Below are 20,785 nucleotides of genomic sequence, written 5' to 3'. Positions count from 1 at the left end.
GGATAGGCATCCTTTATTTGTGCCAGGGCCATGCATAGCCTCGCTCTTTGGAAGACTAGCATTTAAGAGTGTGTCCATTTATCCCTCTGCTAACCTGAAGTTGACAGTTTATCCTTCTTGGGGCTCCCTTAACTCCCTTGCAAACTCCCTTGCAAAGAAATAGGGAAGGGTTCCAGAAATTCATTCAAGTGACATTGTAAAATGGGTTAAAAATTATATATGTTCCAGTATGAACTGCAGCACACCAGTTCCAACACCTGAAGCGTCTTTTGTCCTTGTTTGCACAGGGCCAAGAAGGGAAGTGGCCTCCGCCTGCATTGAGATCCCAACAGAGCAACTCAACTACAACAGAAACAACATCTGATACAAGCCTACGGTTAGCCATCTTTTAGAAGCAGCAGAATAGCTACTTTTCAGTTGGGAAGGCCATATGGTTTCTTATAGAAGCAGGCTATGTTTGAATGAGATGCCAAACTGCTCCCCTCTCCCAGTGTGTATGTATGGATGAATTTGTTCTTGTTAACTGTTGTTGTTGTTGTTGTTGTTGTTGTTGTTGTTGTTGTTGTTGTTGTTATTAACCTTGATTTATGAAGCACTGTAAATTTACACAGCGCTGTACATGCAATCTTTTAGTTAGACGGTTCCCTGCCCTTGGGCTTACAATCTAAAAAGAGATGACACAGAAGGAGAAGGGAGTGGTGGAGGGAAAGACTCAGAGGTCCAGCAGTTCCTCTCTACCTCCGAGGGAAAATACATTCTCTCAAGAACAGAGCCCTGCGGAAGCCAGACTGAAAGGGATCAAGGATGGAGTTGGCTTCGAGAAACTCAAGACAGCGCGAATAAACAACCCGTTCCAAAACCTTAGAAAGAAAGGGAAGAAGAGAAATGAGAGGAGGGGTCAAGAGAAGGAAATGAGAGCATGTTTGAAGTCCGAAGGAAAGGAGCCTGTAGAGAGAGAGAGATTGAAGATATGGAGAAGCGAGGGCAGAAAAGAGGGAGCTATAGAGATTAGAAGAGGAGTAGGAATTGGATCAAGAGAACAGGTTCAGAAGTGTAGATAGTTCATCCAAAGAAGCAGGAGGAAACGCAGAAAATTTGTTAGGCGAAGGCAATAGAAGATGAAGAGCAGAAGAAGAATCGGGGGGGGGGGACTATCTCAGAGCGAATAGTGGTGATCTTTGAGACAAAATAATTAGCAAAGTCATTAGGAGAGAATGATGAAGAGAAAGGAGGAGAGGGAGGTTTAAGCAACGTGTTGAAGATGGAGAACAAACGCTGCGGGTGCCTCTCATCGGCAGAGATCAATGATTTGTAATAATTCTGTTTTGCCATAGAGAGGGCGCGTGAGAAGGAAGAAAGAACAAATTTTAAATGGATAAAGTCAGCCCACTCTTTGGACTTTCTCCAGAGACGTTCGGCCGCTCTAGAGCAGGACTAGAGAAACTTAATGATGGGGCTGAGGCCTAGTCTTAGAGGAAGAAGTGCGGACAGAGACAGGGGCAAAGCGGTCAAGAGTCGAGGAAAGAGTGGAGTTAAATAAAGACATTGCTGAATCAGCAGAATCCTCGAGATTTAGGGAAGAGAGAGATGAATCCAGGGTCAGACCAAGATGGTTAGAGTCAACTGATTGAAGATCATGAAAATGGCGTTGAACAGTATGACGAGGAGGTGGAGTATGAGTAAGAGCAACTGCCCTTTAGTCACTCTGGACCATGGTGACCCTATGGATGAGACATCTGCAAGACCTCTGCTGCTCTGCCTGGGTCCTGCAAAGTCATACCCATGAGCTCCTGAATAGACTCCATCCATCTAGCATGCGGCTTTCCTCTCTTTCTTTTTCCCTCCACCTTTCCTTGCATTATTGTTTTAAGGGCCTTCCATGGCCTTCTTTCATGATCTATGCAGTCAAAGGCTTTGCTGTAGTCTATAAAGCACATGCTGATTTTCCTTTGGAATTCCTTGGTGTGCTCTATTAGCCATTGCACATTTACAATGTGGTCCCTGGTGCCCCTTTCCTGAACCCTGCTTGGACCTCAGGATGTTTGGAGTCTATGTTGTAGAATTTTGAGCTTGATTTTGTTTGCATGGGAGATCAGTGCTATAGTCCTATAGTTGCCGCGCGTGTGTGTGTGTATTCTTGAGTCACATTTCTTCAGCTAGTCAGGCATTCCTTGCTTTAGCTGATTTCTTCTTTTGGTTCTTTTTCTTTCTTTAGATACAGAAATCCTGAACATTTTAACCCTAGCTTTAAGAATATGGAAGAACGTTATAATGGTAAGGAAAAAATGAACTGACTTTATTGCATCAAATCAAATCCATCCTTATTGTCCAGCAAAAATGTGTATGTTGTAATGTCCTATTTACACTGTATCTGTTCTTATAAAACATACATCCCTATGGCCTGGTTCAGCCTAGCATCAGTGCTGCAGTTGGCCATTTGCAAGACCTACAGGGGAGCCCCTGAAGGGTCCCAGCCCACAGCCGTTCCAAGCCTGGTGAAGGGAGGGATCAGAGGAGAGTGGGGCCATGTCCCCATTGCCAGGTCCAAAGCAACTACATTGCATACTGGCATCATCTGCTGAGGTTCTCCTGAGGCCTCAGCAGATGACCCCATAACCGGGCACTTCTCCAGATGATCCTCTCTGCTGGGCATGGAGTGGGGGTGGCGGGCGGTGGGCCTTCAGCAGCTCTATGGGTAGCCAGGGAGGGGCTTTGGCCATCATTGAGGAAGGACAGGAATCCCAGCCTCAGCAGCGACTAACAAAAGGACACACACAGGCATATACATCACTCACAAGATGGAGTGGAGGCTTCTTTATATTGTGGGGATGGAAGGAGTGGGTGACAGCATCAGGAAGAATAGATCCCTGCTGCCATCCTCCTACTGATATTCCTCTGGCTGCCATCAGTCCATAAATGCCCTTGCAGGCCCTCAGAGACGGAAGATGATCTGTTTGCCACTATGAGTCTTTTGCACTGTTGGTTGATGAATCTGGAGATGGGTTCCTGATATGGAAACGGGGGCCTCTGGCACTCTTGCAGCGTCTGTCTGCTGAGGTCGTTCGGCTGGAGGAGTCCAGTCCAGTCCCCTGCTTTCTGCCTGGTCTATCCAAGGGCAAAGGAGGAGAAGGAGAACTCACCTTCACTCTGGAAGGGGATGGTTTTGGGACAGGGCTGGCCGGGCCCTTTCAGGACTCCCCAGGACACCTTGAATGACCAAAATTGCCCCTAACCCTGGACCAAATGTCCTGCTTTGCCATCTTGCTTCATGAGTTCCTGGATGGGTCAGAACAATGCAAGTCAGTTCAACTTGTGTGACTGACAGCTTCTTCTGTTCCTCCGCTTACTTGTTTTAGACAACGAACTGAGGATCGTCCTCGTTGGCAAAACTGGAGCTGGGAAGAGCGCCACAGCAAACGCCATCTTGGGAAAGAAGCACTTTAAGTCGACCATATCATCCATGTCAACAACAAAGACGTGTGAAAGGGAATGGGGAGAAATTGGTGGTAGGAAAATTGTGGTTGTTGATACACCTGGGCTTTTTGACACCAGCACACCCCAAGAAGAGACAGCCAAAGAAGTTACAAAATGTGTGAAGTGGGGCTACCCAGGTCCCCATGCAATTGTACAAGTCATACAATTGGCTCATTTCACTGAGGAGGAAAAAAAGGTTGCCCAGTTGATCCAAGGGATTTTTACCCTGAAAGCAAAGGATTACATGATCATTTTGTTCACCCGCAAAGATGACCTGGAGGGTAAGCTTTTGAACGAGTTCTTGCAGGACGGAGATGCAGATCTGAAGGCGCAGATTGCCCAATGCGGGGGCCGGTGCCTGGCTTTCAACAACAAGGCTGAAGGGGAAGAGAGGGAAGCGCAGGTGGCTGAACTCCTTCGGATGATCGATGACTTGATGGAAAAGAACAGCCAAGCCCCTCACTATACTGAAGAGATGCTCAAGGAGGACGAAAAACAAGCAACTGGGCATTTCGGTTGGTGCACGTTACTCTAGCAGACACATGTCTAGCCATGTTGGCTTTCAAACAGAGAATCTAAAAGGCACACTGGTGCTACTTTTATTAGGCACAACCCCACCCCCAAAACCAACTCCCTCTGAAAAAGCCCCGCTAAAGATAGATAATAATAATAATAATAATGATTTGTTTCTAGCCCACCCAATCACAAAGAATCTGGGTGGGTTACAACAGTAAAATACATCAAGTTACAAAAGAGTTTTTAAAAAATCAAACCCTAGACCTACCCCCCAGATAGAGCCTCCATAAAAACGATGCCAAGTCCAGGCATAGATTTATGCCATGGAGGCCGACAGAATACAGCTTATTCTGCTTCCCTTTGCAATAAAATATTGTTGTAATTTCACCAATTATGAAACTGTGGAGGAAAACCTCCTTCTAATATTACCAAAATTCCATGAGAACAAGGGGCATAATGGCCAACGAAGCAGCACCTAATATCTTAGAACAATATTTGCCAATATGTCTTCTAACAGAAGACTTTAATCCTACATAGAGAGGTCCATGTACATATTTAGTAAAACAAGTGGAAAAAACAATATACAGTAGTGTCAATGTTTGCTTAGCTAAAGAGCCAGAGCATGCTTCAGAGGGGAAGGCTTTCTCGGAGTCGCAATGCCTTTGAGTTGCGTTTGGTGAGGACTCAGGAGAGAGCCTTTTCGGTGGCTGCGAAATTCCCATTTTCAATGGCAGGCGAAGCCCTTTTATTCAGACAGGCCTTTGGGTTTTCAATTATGGAGCAGGAGAGCGAGTGCCAACTGCTGGGCTGTCTTTGTAATCTTTTCCTGGAAATCACATTTTCAATATTTTTAACTGTTGTTAATCATGTTTTTTAAAAATAAAAACAGCAACAATATTGTTGTTGGTGAAGTCGAAGGCTTTCATGGCCGGCATCCATAGTTTTTTGTGGGTTTTTCAGGGGCTCTGTGGCCATGTTCTAGAAGAGTTTCTTCCTGACGTTTTGCCAGCACATCTGTGGCATCTGGTATCTTCAGAGAATGCTGGCATGGATGCACCCAACTCTCTTCCATGCCAGCATCTCTGAAGAGCCAAAGCCCAGATGCTGCTTGCGAAACATCTTCTAGAACAGGCCATTAGCCCCGCAAAAAACCAGAAAAACCAATATTGTTGTTTAATTCTTTTTCTTAATCTTTTGTGAACTAATGTTTCAGCTTAGACTTTTTAAAAATTATTGTAAGGTGCCTGGAATCTTGGGGGGAAGGCGAGATATAGATTCAACAAACAAACAAACAAACAAACAAATACAGGATGTTCAGATCTGACCGTTTACACAGCAGCCAGTGGGCACACTGTGCATCCACTGCATCTGAAATGACCCAAAGAGCTACCTGTCTTTTTAATCTATACACACACACACACATTTCCATCAATATCAGGAAATACACAAAATCCCCATTGTGTATGTGTCTCTTCTAAAGCCCATCCAAGGCAAGGCAGACTTTCTTGGGAGTATGCTTCTCATATAATAATGTAATAATGTAATAATGCCCCACTAACTGAGACGAGCAGGGATCTGTATCCAAAAGCACATCATGGGATGAGAGGCCCAGCTTCTCTCTGGAAATGAATGCTGCCTCCCACTTTCCCCCAATTGCTATAATCCTAGTTGGAAACCTTTCAGTTGCTTTTCAGTTGTTGGTTAAATGTATGCTTTGAAGATTCAGAATCCTGATCATGAGAAGGATTGCATTTCACACCTTAAAAACATCCAAAGTGGGAACTCTTATCTGACCGAGGAGAATGGCGTGGCCTGTTGCAGAAATGCGGACAGCCATGGAAATGCTATGGCAGCGATGTCTTTGCGGTCTCTCTGGCATGTCCCTTTCATTCAGATGCAGAACGCCTGACCAGCGTTGGAGGTTTTCTGCAAAAGAATCTGCTCTTTTATTGAAACGCTGCTCAGGAACACACTCTGGGCTCAAGAAGATGAACTTCCATGGAAAAAAGGAATAATAAGAACTGGGTTAAGACATAAAGGCAAAAGCTTCCTCCGTCTGTCTGAATACGCTCAGATATATTGTTATAAAACACAAGCTTTTAGGGGGAACAATGCAAGGGATTCATTGGTCTTTGCTGCTGCTTGTATATTTGTTATGCCATTTTAGCCAATATGTGTGACTTATGATTTGAGATGCATTTAAGGTCTGAGGTGTGTGGTTTCTTTTTTGGTTTCTAGACGTGCGCTTTTTAGGTAAGGCTTGGGTTTGCTGATAGATTTCTTTGCTGCTCTGATCTCCTGTATTAGCCTCTCTGAGCTGTTCTGAGGAAATAAAGAAATAGATTGACACTCCTTACAAAACAGAGTCCCCTGTTTGATGCATCTATCCATGTTTTGGGGCTGAACACAGCTATTCAGGACCTTTACAGATATTTCATTCCAGCTCCGCAACTGGGAAAAACTGCCACAGCCTTCTTAATCTCAGACTGTTTTGCAACCTTTAATGTCCTTTCCCTGAGAAATCCTGAGCTGAATTCCTCATTTCACCACAATTCCCATTTTGCAAGAGCAAAACTTGGAAGGCAGGGGGCAGCTGCTTCCTCAAAGCAGCTTCAGACCCTCTTTGCAGGCCCTTGTCTTCCAAGCAAGTCTTCTGGATTGCCGCCTGGGGCTTCTAGGGGTGATTTTGGGATCACACAGGGCAGGCTCATTGCCTCAGGTGGGATGGACTCCAGGACAGATTTGGGTCTCCAAGTGGGTTATTTCATGGTCAAGGTTGTACCTAAATCACCCCAAATGGGAAATGGAGCAATGGCTGCACTGGGAACCTGGCCAGTTGCAATGTGGGGTTTAAATGGAGAAACACATCGGTGGCATGTGCATGTATGTGAGCGAGAGAGATGAGAAAATATGTATGGAGGATGTATGGAGGAAAGGTATAATACTTTACATTTGTGTGGAAGTGAAACATTTAGCCAGTCAGGGTTTCTTTCTCACACTTGCAAGATGAGCTGCACCTCTCCTCCTGGTTTCATCCGGAGGCTGGAAGGAGCTGAACATGAGACGCCACCTTAGCATTCGGAAGAACTTCCTGAGAGTAAGCGCTGTTCAACACTGGAAGACACTCCTTCCTCGGAGGATAGTAGAGTCTCCTTCTTTGGAGGCTGTCTTTAAACAGAGGCTGGATGGCCATCTGTCAATGGGGATGCTTTGATGGAGAGTTCCTGCGTGGCAGAAGAAGAAGGGGGTTGGACTGGATCAAGGCCCTTCTTGGGGTCTCTTCCAACTCTAGGATTCTATGGCCGCTTGCTCCTTGGCCCTTGGTTCTTCTGGGTCACTTACAGTATGACTACCAAAGTGGCCCTTGAGGAAGCACCCTCCTCTATGCAGTTGCTGGTGGCTAACAATACTCATAGGTAGTTTTGTGTGTGTGTGTGGGGGGGGGGGGGGTTCCCCAGCTTCACAATACTCATAGAGGCCAGTGGGTTGGAGAGTGTCATAGTCACCATGGAGGGGGAACTGCTTCTATCCTTCCTTTACTACCCAGCCTCTGATAGAAGAAGAGTCTCTTAGGGCTGGAACAAAGGGAGGATTGGGGCCACTCTGGAGCAGTCTGTCCCTGGACTGTGGCAAACACCCGCCCATGGCCCCAATCCACCCTGATCCCGGCCCAAATAGGAGTGGAAAAGGGCTCAAAGAAGGTCTTTGAAATCATCTGTTGATGGAAGATGGGACTGCAACTCCCATCAATGCAGCTGATTTCAGACACACTCTTGCCTCTGACCAGAGTGTGAGGCAGAATCCCTCAGCAGATGTTGGACTGCAGCTCCCAGCATTACTGGCCTATGGGCAATGTAGGCTGTGACTCCTGGGAGTTGCAGTCAACCAGCATCTCTACTAGATGCTTTCACTTGACATAGTGGTTACTCCCTCCGTAAACTACAAATCCCAGGGTTCTGCAGGAGAGAGGCTGCTGGCTCACTTGCATGGCTTTTAGGGTCACAAGGGAGGGGGGCAGGCACTCATAGATCATAGAATCGTAGAATCATAGAATCGTAGAGTTGGAAGAAACTGCAAGGGCCATCCAGTCCAACCCCCTGCCATGCAGGAAATCACAATCAAAGCATCCCCATTGACAGATGGCCAGCCAGCCAGCCATGCAACAGGGAACTACAATCTACAATCTACAACTCCCAGTCCCAGGACCACACAGCCAATATCATCATCATCATCTTCATCATCATCATCATCTTTATATTCTGCTTTTTCTCAAGGAACCAAAGCGGATTCCAACAGCAGAATGACAGAGCATACAATTAAAATTTCAATTTAAAAAAGAAAGATCCCCAAAACCCAGCCCTCCCCCCAAAAACATAAAACATAACTCCAAACCCTAAAATAAGATTAAACAGCAGATAATATAAAAATATGTCAATACAAGCATCATAAAAAAGCCCTGTGGGTGAACTGTGTGGGAGGGGGAGGGCAGGGATGGTAGTATCAGTGGTAGGAGTAGCAGGAATAGCAACAGCAATAGGAGTAGGAGTAGGGGAGGCAGGTCAAGGAGGCTGATCTGGGAAGTCCTATTCCTATACTATGGCTCAGTGGATAGTGCTGGGTGGGGATTCTGGAAGCTGTAGTCCATCCCAAAAGCCTACTAGAACTCTCAGCAATGTAGTTGTTTGGGATGGGCAAAGCGCTGCTCCCAGCATTGCTGGCCTGTGAACACAGAGGGTCCTAGAGTAGGCAGGTCACACTCTCCTGGCCTCAGAGGGAGGGGAGGCCGGGGAATCTGCTCCAGTGAAACCATGGAAGTCAAGGTGGCAAAGGGCTTGGAGCCTTAGGCTGGAGGAAGACCAGGATTCCCAGCCCTCCTCAGGGACAGGTGAAGAGCGGGATTTTCTTGGCAGGTTTCTTCGGGGGGGGGGGGTTGCCATTGCTCTCCTCGGAGGCTGAGAGTGTGTGACTTGCCCAAGCCCAGCCAGAGTTGCAAGAGGTTGGGATCACAGACTCGCTGCTAGAGTTGGAAGAGAGCCCCCAAAGGGCCCTGCTCCAATCCAGCCCCTTCTTCTTCTGCCATGCAGCAACTCTCCATCAAAGACAGATCCAGGGAGGGATGCAGTTCCTGGGGCGCAGAACGACGGAGGGTCCCCAGCCCCAGCTGCCCTGGCCTAAAACCAAGGGAGCAGCTCTTCAGCCAAAAGAGTTGCCTGGCCCTTGGTTCTTGATGGGGTTTGGCCAGTAGCATTTGTGGCTGGCTCCTTCAGAGGGTGCTGGCCTGGAAGGGAGCGGGGCACACACCCCACACACACACAGGCTGCGTGGCCCTGGGCCAGGAGCAGCAAGAGGACCTCCCCGTCGGAACTTTAGAAGAAGCTGGCAGGCAGCCTGAGCAGGTGGGAAGCCTGTCTCTCTGCAGAAGGGCCGGGCCATTGCCCTTTCCTCAGGGGGGCAAGGCAAGGCAAGGCAAGGCTGGGAGGCAGGGCTGCTGGGCAGCCAGCCAAGGAGAAGGGCCCGAGCCCCGAGCAGCCCAGCCAGCCCCTCTGCCTGGCCCTCGGGGCCCGTGGTCGGAGAGCCAGGGCTGCTGGGAGGTACAAGGCCCTCGCCCGCGGCGCCTGCCAGTGCCTGGTTCTTTCCGCTCGCCGCCAGAGGAAAGAAGATGCCCAGCGGCAGCCCAGGTGAGCAGCAGCAGCCGCAGCCCTCCCAAGGGGAACCCCGCCGGCCGGGGCAGGGATGGCCGGCGGCGAGGCCCCTGAGCAGCAAGGGACAGCCGCGGCCTCTGGGCTCCGCTCCGTCTCCAGGGAAGGAAGAGGGCAGGGGTCCGGCTTCAGGGCTCAGGGCTTTGATGGAGAGTCGCTGCAGGGCAGAAGAAGCCGGGGGTGGGACTGGATCAGGGGGGGCACCTCCCAAGGAGGCCACTAGTAGGCAGGCAGCCCACGAGGCTGGAAGGAAGGGCCAAAGTTACCCCCAACACCAGCAGCCCTTCTGCAAGCGACCCTGGCCTCTGGGCTGCCCTCTTCCTCCAGGGAGAGTCCCCCATCCCTCCATCTGTCCCTGGGGCAGTGATTCCACTCTGCGCTTTACGCCTGAAGGCGGAGGAGCCATCTCCCAGGCAGAGAAGCTTGCCTTGAGGGACAGGGCCAAGCCCCTTGCCTTGGGTCACCCCCCTAGAGTTCGGCCTAAAACCCAGCAGCCATGGCTTCCTGGGCCTGCCCCCTTCACTCCTGGGGCAGCAGTGCCTGGCTGGCTTCCTCCCGAACCAGGAGGAGGCCAGATAGGCGCCAAGGACTTTGAGGGACACTTTTGTCTGATGAGGGAGCCTTTGGGGGCTCCGAGGGCCAAGGGAAGAGGGTTCAGAGCCTGAACTTTGCAGGACCCAGCCGCGGTCCAGAAACCCATCTGAGCGGGGAGAGGGCTCAGCCCCTGGGATGGCTCCTTTACAACCCAGGCTCACGCTGGCACCACCGTTTAGGTGGCAAAGGGGTCTGGAGATGCTGGGAATGGTTCTGAGCCCCAACAAAGGGACGTGTGGTACCATAGTGGGGCTCCAGCCCCTTCCCTTAAATGCCAGGGATTTCAAAAGAAAGGGAAAACGTGGCCAAGCAATCCTGGCAGGAGAGGGCCATGCAGAACACTTGCCTTCTTCTCGTCCGTCTACAGATGTTTTGATCATGATGCCAACACTGCACTGTTCTTAACAGATGGCGCATGGGGAGGGTGGGTTGCCTTCTCCGCAGTCAAAAGGTATTCCCTTTGGCTCAGAGGAGGGCAACCCCACAATCTCTGGGCCACATGTGGCCCCAGGCTCCATGCTTGCCTTGGGCATCTCCTATCAGAAAGATACCCCCTTGCGGACCTTTCCTCTGGGGGCACCGCGCAACCATTCCCCCAGCCAAGGGGGGGGGGGCGGTGAGGACAGGGCCGGCTCTAGGGATTTGGCACACCCCCCCCCGTAGCCCCTCAAGTGTAGGACAAAATGCAGGACATTCGAGAAACATGGCGGACACGACCAACTAAACCAAGCCTTACAAAACACAATATAAATTCCTGTTTCCAGTCGTGCTCAAAATGGAGGACACTTTGACATGCCTATCACAGCACAACTCCAAGAAACAATTCCACACTACTAGTTCATTGGGGACAGAAAAAGAGAGAGAAAAGCAACAGCGCATGCGAGGAAGCCTTGGAGCATCTGCTCATTGGAGCATTTCTCTGAGACTAGGGTTCGAATCCTGGCTGAGTCATGCAAACCCACTGGGTGACCTTGGTCAAGGCACACTCTCCAGCCTCAGAGGATGGCAAGGGCAAACCCCTCTGAAGAAATCTTGCCAAGAAAACCCCAGGATGAGGTCTCCATAAGTTGGAAATGAGCAACGACCACAACGTGAGAAGGCAGCAAGGGGGCCCAAAGTGCACAGCAGAAAGAATCCAGTTTGGAGACTGCTTTAACTGTCCTGGCTCAGTGCTGGGGAATTCGGGAACTGTAGTTTCTGTGAGACATGAGCCGTTCTCGTCAGAGAGTCCTGGTGTCACAATAAACTACAAACCCCAGAACTCCCGGGCACTGAGGGCGTTAAAACAGTCTCAAACGGGATTGTTTCTGTTGTGCACTTGGACCTGGCTTTATGTGCTATAGGAGTCTGAAATCCTTGCTGCAGGACTCAGTAATATATATACATAGGCGTGAACACGACCACCTGTTTGGGCAGCCTGTAACTGGCCTTTCCCCACCAGATTGGGGCCCAGCTGCCACAGCGCAGCCTCTGAGCCCCGATCCACCGCTTCCAGGCCACAGGGAAGCGGCAAAAGGCCACTCCCCGCAGCCTGGAAAGGGGTGTCCTTGGGGCTTCATTCCCAAAGACACCCGACAGTGGGCGGGATGCGGAGAAAGGGGCCACTTGGCCCTTTCTCATTTGGTTGCTTGTGCATCCGTGTTAGAGGCTGCACCAACGACACCAATCATGGAAGGAGCTCCGAAACGTAGCTCCTTCCGAGGCCACCGAAAGTGCACCCCAAGTGCCCTCGCACAGTGCAAGGACGCATTTCACGCCACAGCGTTTGGAGGCGGAGTGGTTGTGACGTAGTCATGGCAGCGCCCGTGTGCATAGGGCGCACCATTTTTCTACGCGCTCTGCGCAATTAGGATTAGGGGGCGTCAGGAAGTGCGCCCCTTCCTACCCTAGTACAGCAGAGCGCATACTTTATGCCCGTTTGTAATGGGCCATATAGACATATACAGTGGACCCTTGTTATCCGCTGGGGTTGGTTCCAAGATCCCCCGGGGATCACAAAATCAGTGTAGAGCCAAGTCCCATTAAATATATGACATAGCAAAAGGTGTCCCTAATAAAAATGGAAAATTAAGGTTTGATATGTTGAAATTTATCTTTTTTGAACATTTTCAAACCGTGTATGCTTGAAATCCGTGTATAAAAAAAAAAATCCGGTACTGTATTAGAAGGGCCGACTATAGGTTGTGTGTGTGTGTGTGGCAGGGCCGGCTCGTCCATATAGGCAAAGTAGGCAGCTGCCTAGGGCGCCAACCGTCTAGGGGCGCCAGAGAGAGGAGAGAGTAGCTTAGCCTGAGGAACATAGAATCAGGCAAGCAGAGCAGCCAAAGCACTGCCAGCCTCTGAGTAGCAGGGAGAGAGAGCTGCTTGCGAGGCTGGAAGGGAGAAGAAGTTTGCTGTGCTCTGCAACTCCTGGCCTGCATCCACACGGGAGAATTAACAGGTTTGGCACTGCTTTAACTCTTCGAGCTCAAGGCTAGGAATTCTGAGAGTGGAGTTGTTTGTGGAGTGCAGAGTGCCTCCCTTCCCCTCCTCTTCCCTCAATCTTCTCCTTCCCCCTTCTCTTCCTTCTTTCCTTCCTTCCTTCCCCCCTCTTCCTTTTCTGTCCCCTGTCCCTCCCTCCTCCGTTTGTCTTCCTCCTTCCGCTTTCTTTCCTCCGGTCCCCCCTCCCTCCCTCCCTCCCTCCCTTCCTTCCTGCTTCCTTCTTCCTTCCTCCTTCCTTGCCAAGAGAGAGACTTGTTCAGGAAAGGCTGCCATGGTCTAACTCTGAAGCGGAGAGAGTGGGACTCCCCCAAAGTCACCCAAGGGTTTCCATGGCCCCCCCCCCCCCAACTCCTCTCCTTCCCAGACTTTGGCCCCATTGCTTCCCTATCCCCCACTTTGGCCTCCCTTCCCATTACTCACCCTTTTCTCTGATCCTAGACCCACTTTTGTTGTTGCTGTGGGTCCTCAATTCCTTTGCTGCCCCTGGCCACCCTCTCTTGGGGTTTCCTTGGCAAGGTTTGGTTCAGAGGAGGCTCGCCATGGCCTCCTCTGAGGCGGAGAGAGTGTGATGCTCCACCAGTGGGTTTCCATGGCGATCTAGAATTGAACCCAGAATCATAGTCCAACGCTTAACAACTAGTCCACACTGGCTCCAACAACCCACTTTAAAAGCTTGGTCTTCTCCCAGAGTCTTTACCGAAAAGGCACCACAAAAGGAAGACTTCAAGAAGAAAGGAGGACAGGACTCAAGAAAGCTCAAAACACTCCAGAAATGCATGCGTTTTAGTCAGGCTCAAATGGAGGATGTTTGAGAATACATCCTGGGACAGAAGTGTTGGAATCATAGAAGTCTAGTGTCTTGATCAGAGAAGTAATAGTGCACTGTATTCTGCTCTGGTCAGGCCCCACCTACAATAATGTGCCAGTTCGGGGGCCAAATTCAAAAGGACATGTGAGAAATGGAGCCAGGTGGCCAAAGAAGGGCGACTAAAACGGTGAAGGGTCTGGAACCATGAAGGCCCTAGAAGGAAGACTTAGGGAGCTGGGGATGTTTAGCCTGGGGAAAAGAGAGTTAAGAGGTGATATGATAGCCCTGTTTAAAGTGGAAGGATGTCATATTGAGGAGGGAGCAAGCTTGTTTTCTGCTGCTCCAGAAAACAGGACCCGGAACAATGGATGCAAGTACAGGAAGGAGATTCCACCTGAACATTAGGGGAACTTCCTGAGAGTAAGGGCTGCTTGGACATGGGAATGCACTCCTTCCTCGGAGGGTGATAGAGTTCCTCCTTGGAGTCTTAAACAGAGGCTGGATGGCCATCTGCAGGGATGCTTTGGTTTGGATTTCCTGCATGGCAGATGAAGGGGGTTGGACTGGATCAGGGCCCTGGTGGTCTCTCCAACTCATGATCATGATTCTATGATTCTATGTCGCTGGAAGAGGAGGAGGAGGTCTGCCCTCCCCTGAGGCAAACCTACCATGGGGTTTTCTGGCATATGAGTTCAGAGAAGCGTTGCCATGGCCTTCCTCTGAGGTGAGAGAGGTGGCTTGCCCACTCTTGGTGGTTGTGCCTACTAGGTGTCTTTTTCGTTCTCGCCCTGAGCACCATTCCATCCTTGTTTTAGGCTGCATTACACTGCAGAATAATCAATTTGGCACCGCTTTAACTGCCCTGGCGCCATGCTATGGGAATCCTGGGATTTGGATTTTTGAGGAGAATTCGCCTTCTCAGTCAGAGAGTAGTGGAGCCACAACAAACTACAAATCCCAGGGCTCCATAGCATGGAACCAGCAGGATGACAGATGTCCTCTTTTCTGGGGTATACCTTACATTTCAGTCTTCTGCCCAGAGGAATCCAAAAATGTCCCCCCTTTTGAGAGCACTAAGGACGCATGAATTTATATTTATATGAGGGGTTTCAGCTTTGTAACTTAGACATGTCCTCCATTTACTTAAAGCCCTACATTTTGCGGTACCTTCTCCTCCTTGCGGTTAGGACAGCCGGTCACTGTGGGAGCCAAGGGCAGTAAAGTGGGTCAACTGCATTAATTCGGCAGTATGGCAGCAGCCTTGTATCCACCTGGTACCCCTAGGTTTCTTCTCTTCCTTGTGACCTGTTTTCTGCCTTGGGTGAAGGTTTTTAGTTTTAGGGGTCTAGATGGACCACTATATCCCATAAATTCATGGGGATGGGATCCAGATTTTCTACATCAGTAGAATGAATAATGCTTCCAGCATGCAAAAAGATATGTCTGCATTAGTCTCCATTCCAAATATTCAGCAATAAAAAAAGGTCTTTAACCTGTAAAAACCTAATTGGCTTATTGACTAATTCTCAATACTGTGCAAGAGATTGGAACCTAAGTATGTCATGTTAGCTTTAACAAACGAAACAGCGGAAATCAGGGGTGAAAATAATATGACGGGCAACAGGGGTGCCAAAATATTTCTTGCCTAGCGTGGCAAATACCTAGAGCCAGCCCTGCTTGGAGTCACTTCTAGTAAGACCAATTGGTCCGGTTCTGTCACCAATTTGTCCTTCAGAACCCAGAGGGATGAAGCCGACGGCGCCTGATCCTGGTTGGCAAGACCGGCGGTGGGAAGAGCGCGACGGGGAACACGATCCTCGGCCGGAGGGAGTTTGAGTCCGTCCTGGCACCAAGGACCACCACCTTGAAGTCCCAAAAAGGGAAAGGAAGGTGGAAGGACTGGGACATTTCTGTGATTGACACGCCAGCCATTTTTGATGGCGATGTCTCCAGGGAGATCCTGGTCCCTGAGATCAGGCGCTGCGTTGCGCTCTCCAGTCCTGGCCCTCATGCCTTGGTCTTTGTCACCCAAGTCGGACGCTTCACCGCAGAAGACAAAGCGGCGGCCAAACAAGTCCTGGCTGTGTTTGGGGAGGAGGCTTCTGGGTACATGGTGGTTCTCTTCACCCGCAAAGAGGATTTAGCCGGGGGTCCCTTGGAGGACTACATCTGGGGCTCAGACAATGAAGGTCTCCAGGGGCTGATTCGGAAGTGCGGGGGGCGCTTCCTTGCCTTCAGTAACAAGGCAGATGGGATGGAAAGGGAGAGGCAGGTCTCTGAGCTGATGGAAATTGTCCAGGGAATACTCCAGGAGAATCAGGGGAGGCATTACTCCAATGAGCTCTACTTGGAGCATGACTTAACGGATGGAAAGATCCAGTCTTTCATGGCAGAGAATGGAGGAGGCAGGAGAAAGGCAGCAGGAGGCTGGGTCTGGAATACAACATGCAAGATATTGGTGGGTGCTGCTGTTGCTGCTGGTGGCATTGGTTTTGTTTGGCTAATGATTCATCTGTTTAATCAAAAATAATCAAGCAGTTTTTCTTCCTGCAGAAACAGCTCCGTTTCTCCCCAAACATCTTGGGATTTAGGTGCACCGGCAGCTGCAGCAACAACACCAGAAAGGCCTTAAGCATGGAATTTGGAGTGTGTCCTTTGGATATTTAAGCTCTCAACCAGGGCATCCTGGGTCTTTTTCTGGGTGCCTCTGAGATGTAGTGAACCTATCTCTATAACAAGATAACTTGTCTGTATACTAACAATGTGTCCTCCATCACCAGAGCCTAATATCTTCATGTTATTCTACTCTCCAAAATTGTAACTCTTTCTGTGAAGGTATACCACCTTCATCTTTTACTAAAACCTTTTCGACAGATATCTTCCATATTCCATCAAAATCATTCCTTTTCATTATACCTTTGTTTAGGGCCTTAATTTCCCATGTTATCTTATCATGAATTGCCATTTGACATCCTTCTTTGTACCAATTTCGTATTTGAAGATCTCCTTGAACTTTCCTTCCTGTATTTCTTATAGTTCTCCGTGTTGAAATTGATTTTGTTAGTTTTGGCCTATCTTCCTAATGGTCATTTTGAATTTTGCATCCTTTCCTTTTTCATCCGTTAATAATTAAACTATGATTAAGAAAAAGTTGTTTAGATAAAGGTGTAAAGAATTGTAGTTTGAAAGCAGAATAAATTAATGGATCACATTTAGCAAGAATAAGTGTTGAACTAGTTAGATAGGAAGTATTGCATTATGGATGGAGGAGTAGAAGGATGAATGTGTATTAAATTGAGATAGAAGTTTGAGATGAGAAAGACGTTGGGAGGGTGAAATGGAGAGATGGAGAAGAAAGTTATTTAGTAAGTGAAGGCGGTTGGAGTAAGAGATCCGTTTGGAAGAATAGTGAGGAGTTGGATGGAAACCAAGGAGAAGCAAAGGGAAGAGAAGTAAACAAAGGTGGTTAATCAAGGAGAGGATAGAGAGACGGAAGACAGAAGTTGGACAGTGTGCTGAATTCAAACATTGCAATGAGGATTTTATGATAACTAGTCAATTTGAATAATTAAAAATTGATAGGTTCTAAGTGAAGTATTGATTTGTAATCAAGTAAGAGGATTGTGTATATTTGCTTGTCTTTGTCTTTCTTATTTGACAAAAACTGAAAAGAAGTTTTTGTTTTTGAGTTGTGTATATTAATAACTGTTTAATAAAAATAAATTTTAATTTAAAAAAAATTGATTTCATTAGTTTTGCCCTATCTTTCTAATCTATTGTGGTCAATTTGAATTTTCATCAATTGGAGAAGAAACCTGGCATATTTCAAGAAAGAGACTGGATGTAAAACCATGAATTTGTGAGGAAAATGAAAATAAAGAGCAATGAAAACTTGCCAGGCTTCCAGAAACTTTCTTCCCATCTAGAAGCATCCTAAGCTTTTTTAAAAGAAGGGTTTTCAGAGTGCATTTTTGCATATATATATATATATATATATATATATATATATATATATACATACATACATACATACATACACAGAGAGAGAGAGAGAGAGAGAGAGATACATCTGGCATCACTTTGCCTTCTAAGTAGAGAAGAAGAGGCAGCTTCTGCTGGACTTTCTCCTCTTCTCCGCTGCCGTTCCTTTTTGTGAATGTTGTGTGTTTGGATTGTGAGCCTGAGGGCAGGGAACTATCTAACAATTTGTAAGCCGCTCTGAGGGCATTTCTGAAAAACAATTAATAAATAATAAATACTATTTGATTTCACATCAGCTATTTTAGATCTGATCCTAACCAACAAGGATGACTTGGTTAATGGGGTGCAAATAGTGGGATCCTTAGGTGGAAGTGACCATGTTCTCCTGGAGTTTGTAATACAGTGGAAAGGAGAAGCCAGGCAGAGTCAGACACGCATCCTAGACTTTAGGAGAGCGGATGTCAGTAAACTTAGAGAAGTATTGAGGGCGATTCCATGGTCAGAAATACTAAAAGATAAAGGAGTTCAGGACGGATGGGACTTTCTCAAAAGGGAGAATGAGGAGAACTCATAGAATCAGAGTTGGAAGAGACCTTAAGAAGAGTTATCCAGTCCAACCCCTTCTTCTGCCCTGCATCCAGGACAAAAAAGAAGCACAATCAAAACACTGGTAGACCAAGCAAAACGCATCTGTGAACCCCACTTCTTGGAAGATGAACTAAAGGACTTGGACTGGGCTCTACAGGCCAATGGTTATTCCAGCTCAGACCTCAGAAGGGCTGCCAGGCCCAGGAAAACCCAGAGGAGGGAAGAGAAGCAGCCCCCCAAAGGGAAGGTATTCTTACCATACATCCAAGGAGTCACAGACAGAACAGGCAAAGGGGTGAGGAAGCACAACCTGCAAATGGTTTACAAACTGACAAAGAAAATCCAGCCAATGCTTGGCTCAGCCAAAGACCAGAGAGACCCTCTCACAGCCACAGGGAGAGTTTAGTGCATACCATGCAGCTGCGGACAATTCTCTATAGGGACCCCCAAACGCAGTGTGCAAACAAGGATCAAGGAACACGAGAGACACTGCAGACTGGGCCAGTCAGAAAAACCAGCCGTAGCAGAACATGCCACAAACCATCCTGGGCATAAAATACTGTTTGAAGACACTGAAGTTCTGGACCATGCCAACCACTTCCATGTCAGGATTCACAGGGAAGCCACTGAGATCCACAAACACCTGGACAATTTCAACCGGAAGGAAGAACCCCTGAAAGTGAACAAGGTTTGGCTCCCAGTCCTGAGGAACAGCAAAATCAGGACTCAGCCAATGCAAATGGGAAACCACTCAGAGTCAGGGTCTTTCCCAGCGGATGATGATTCCCAATTAGCAGACACTCATCCTCCTCCTTTGCATGAGCCTCCCAGGCTGAGGCTGGCCTTCAGCACAGAACAAGACACAGATGAACATGGGAATCCCCCCCGCCTCACCCAGGGTCACACTGTGTGTGGTTGTGTGTGTGTGTGTTTATACCCAACTCCTTTCCAGGCCAGCATTCTCTGAAGATGCCAGCCACAGATGCTGCTTGCGAAACGTCAGGAATAAACTCTTCCAGAACACGGCCCCCCAAAAACCCACAAGAAACTATAACAATTTGGGAGAAAATTGGATATTGGGCCTGATATGAAATATTCTTTCAAATTGTTATGTTTTTGAGGTAATATATAGCCAAAAATCTTTATCCCACTTAAGTTCATGTTATTATATTCACAAAGTAAAATGGTAATGAATAACTTTAATAGAGGAGAAAATATTTAATCCTTGATAAAACAAAGTTCAATCTCTGGGTGGGAAGTAATTTCGTTGTTTTAGTCTTTAATGTGAGTGTTGTCTTTAAATGTATGTTTGTTACTACTGAAAGGAATTAGTTTCGTTCCTTTTTATGTTTGTAATTTTTTTTATAATCAATAAAAAATCTATCTATATATATTTAAATATATATATATTTAAAAAGAATACTTTACATCCCATGTGGTGGATATCTGATAAAACAGCAAAATATTGGAAGCAGATACATCATGAAATAAAAAAGAAGGTTATAAAAGAGGATATTGAATTTAAACCAGGGATATTTTTGTTGAATATGTTAAATAAGAACTTGGGGGAAGAAGTGTGGGAAATGGTTGTTTTAGGCGTTATCAGCTGCAAGAATAATCTATGCTCAAATGTGGAAGAAAGGTGATATCCCAACGTTAGAAGCAAGGGCTTTTGAGCTTTTGGGTTTATTGGAGATGGGCAAGAAGACTAGAAGTTTGGAATATGAGAGAACAAATAAGTCTCTAGAAGACTGGAAGCCTTCCTTAGAATATTTTCAGCAAAACTGGGGAAATGTGGCAACTGGGCAGAGTAATGAAAAGCCATAAAGTCTGTTAAACATGGAATATTTGGGAAACTGCAAAAATCTGACCGTGGACTTTAAACAGCATAAGTTAAAAGCCTTTAGTGATGAATCCAATAAAATAAAGAAATCACATTATTTGTTTAGAAATTAAGATCATCAGAAAATATCTGTACAGAGAAACTGCTTAAGGCCAGTAATAGGAAGGAACGAATGATTGAGGAATGGATGACATGTTTAGAACCTAATCCTATTGGTATTGTTATATATATGTGTGTGTGTGTGTGTGTGTTCTTTGTGTTTGTTATATAGTTTATTAGCATAGATGTAAGTATGTAATAATTTTGTCTCTTTGCCATGTATGCTATGTGATTGTATTTTAGAGGATGTATGAAAATGCTTTAACAAAAACAAAATTTAAAACATGAGGAACTCACACAAAGGCCTTGCTGCCGGGGTCTTTCTAGCAGAACACAAAACACACACCACTCCTGCAAAGTGGTCTTTATTTAACTGCTATGTATTTGTACTTTGAGGCGTGCCTGTTTGTTCTGTATGAAAGGGCCTTGTTGGCAGGTGTTTCTCAGGTTTAGATAAGGAAAGTTTTATCATAAATGACAGGAATTCTTTTTCCAGGAATTGCTGTGACTATAGGGAAAGCGAAAGCACCAACGCTTTAAGGCAAGCCTCCAAGGAAACATTCAAAGATATAGCCAAGTCAGTCTGTAGACACACTTCGTAGAGAGATCTTGCAGCTCCTTTGAGAACAACTTTCAGTTAGTCTAAGGTGCAACAAGAGTCTCTCCAAGGAAACACTCAAGATTGGCATAGTTTGCCTTGGG

The 20,785-nt window shown here is 47.3% G+C and overlaps 2 protein-coding genes across 2 annotated transcripts; both read left to right on the top strand.

Moving 5' to 3' along the window:
- The first annotated feature begins 246 nt into the window (after window positions 1-246).
- LOC121932814 (GTPase IMAP family member 7-like) lies at window positions 247-4,009 on the top strand. The gene is made up of 3 exons (XM_042471795.1): window positions 247-376; window positions 2,216-2,274; window positions 3,357-4,009. The coding sequence occupies exons 2-3, from the start codon at window positions 2,256-2,258 to the stop codon at window positions 4,007-4,009; spliced, it is 672 nt and encodes a 223-aa protein (XP_042327729.1). The 5' UTR covers window positions 247-376; window positions 2,216-2,255.
- A 637-nt stretch (window positions 4,010-4,646) lies between these two features.
- Window positions 4,647-17,295, top strand: LOC121932813 (GTPase IMAP family member 1-like). Its single transcript, XM_042471794.1, has 3 exons — window positions 4,647-4,666; window positions 9,438-9,668; window positions 15,325-17,295. Exons 1-3 carry the CDS (start codon window positions 4,647-4,649, stop codon window positions 16,100-16,102), a joined length of 1,029 nt encoding a protein of 342 aa, XP_042327728.1. The 3' UTR covers window positions 16,103-17,295.
- Window positions 17,296-20,785: the final 3,490 nt, after the last annotated feature.

The sequence above is a fragment of the Sceloporus undulatus genome, chromosome 6 (assembly GCF_019175285.1).
Source record: "Sceloporus undulatus isolate JIND9_A2432 ecotype Alabama chromosome 6, SceUnd_v1.1, whole genome shotgun sequence".
NCBI lineage: Eukaryota > Metazoa > Chordata > Lepidosauria > Squamata > Phrynosomatidae > Sceloporus > Sceloporus undulatus.
Note: the sequence above shows the minus strand (reverse complement) of the source record. Positions and strands in the feature narration are given on the sequence as shown.

Coding starts and splice junctions, on each gene's coding strand:
- LOC121932813 (XM_042471794.1), top strand. CDS start 4,647: ATGCCTTTGAGTTGCGTTTG. Junction 4,667..9,437: donor ATGCCTTTGAGTTGCGTTTG/GTGAGGACTCAG, acceptor CCCTTTCCTCAG/GGGGGCAAGGCAAGGCAAGG. Junction 9,669..15,324: donor GATGCCCAGCGGCAGCCCAG/GTGAGCAGCAGC, acceptor AGAGGGATGAAG/CCGACGGCGCCTGATCCTGG.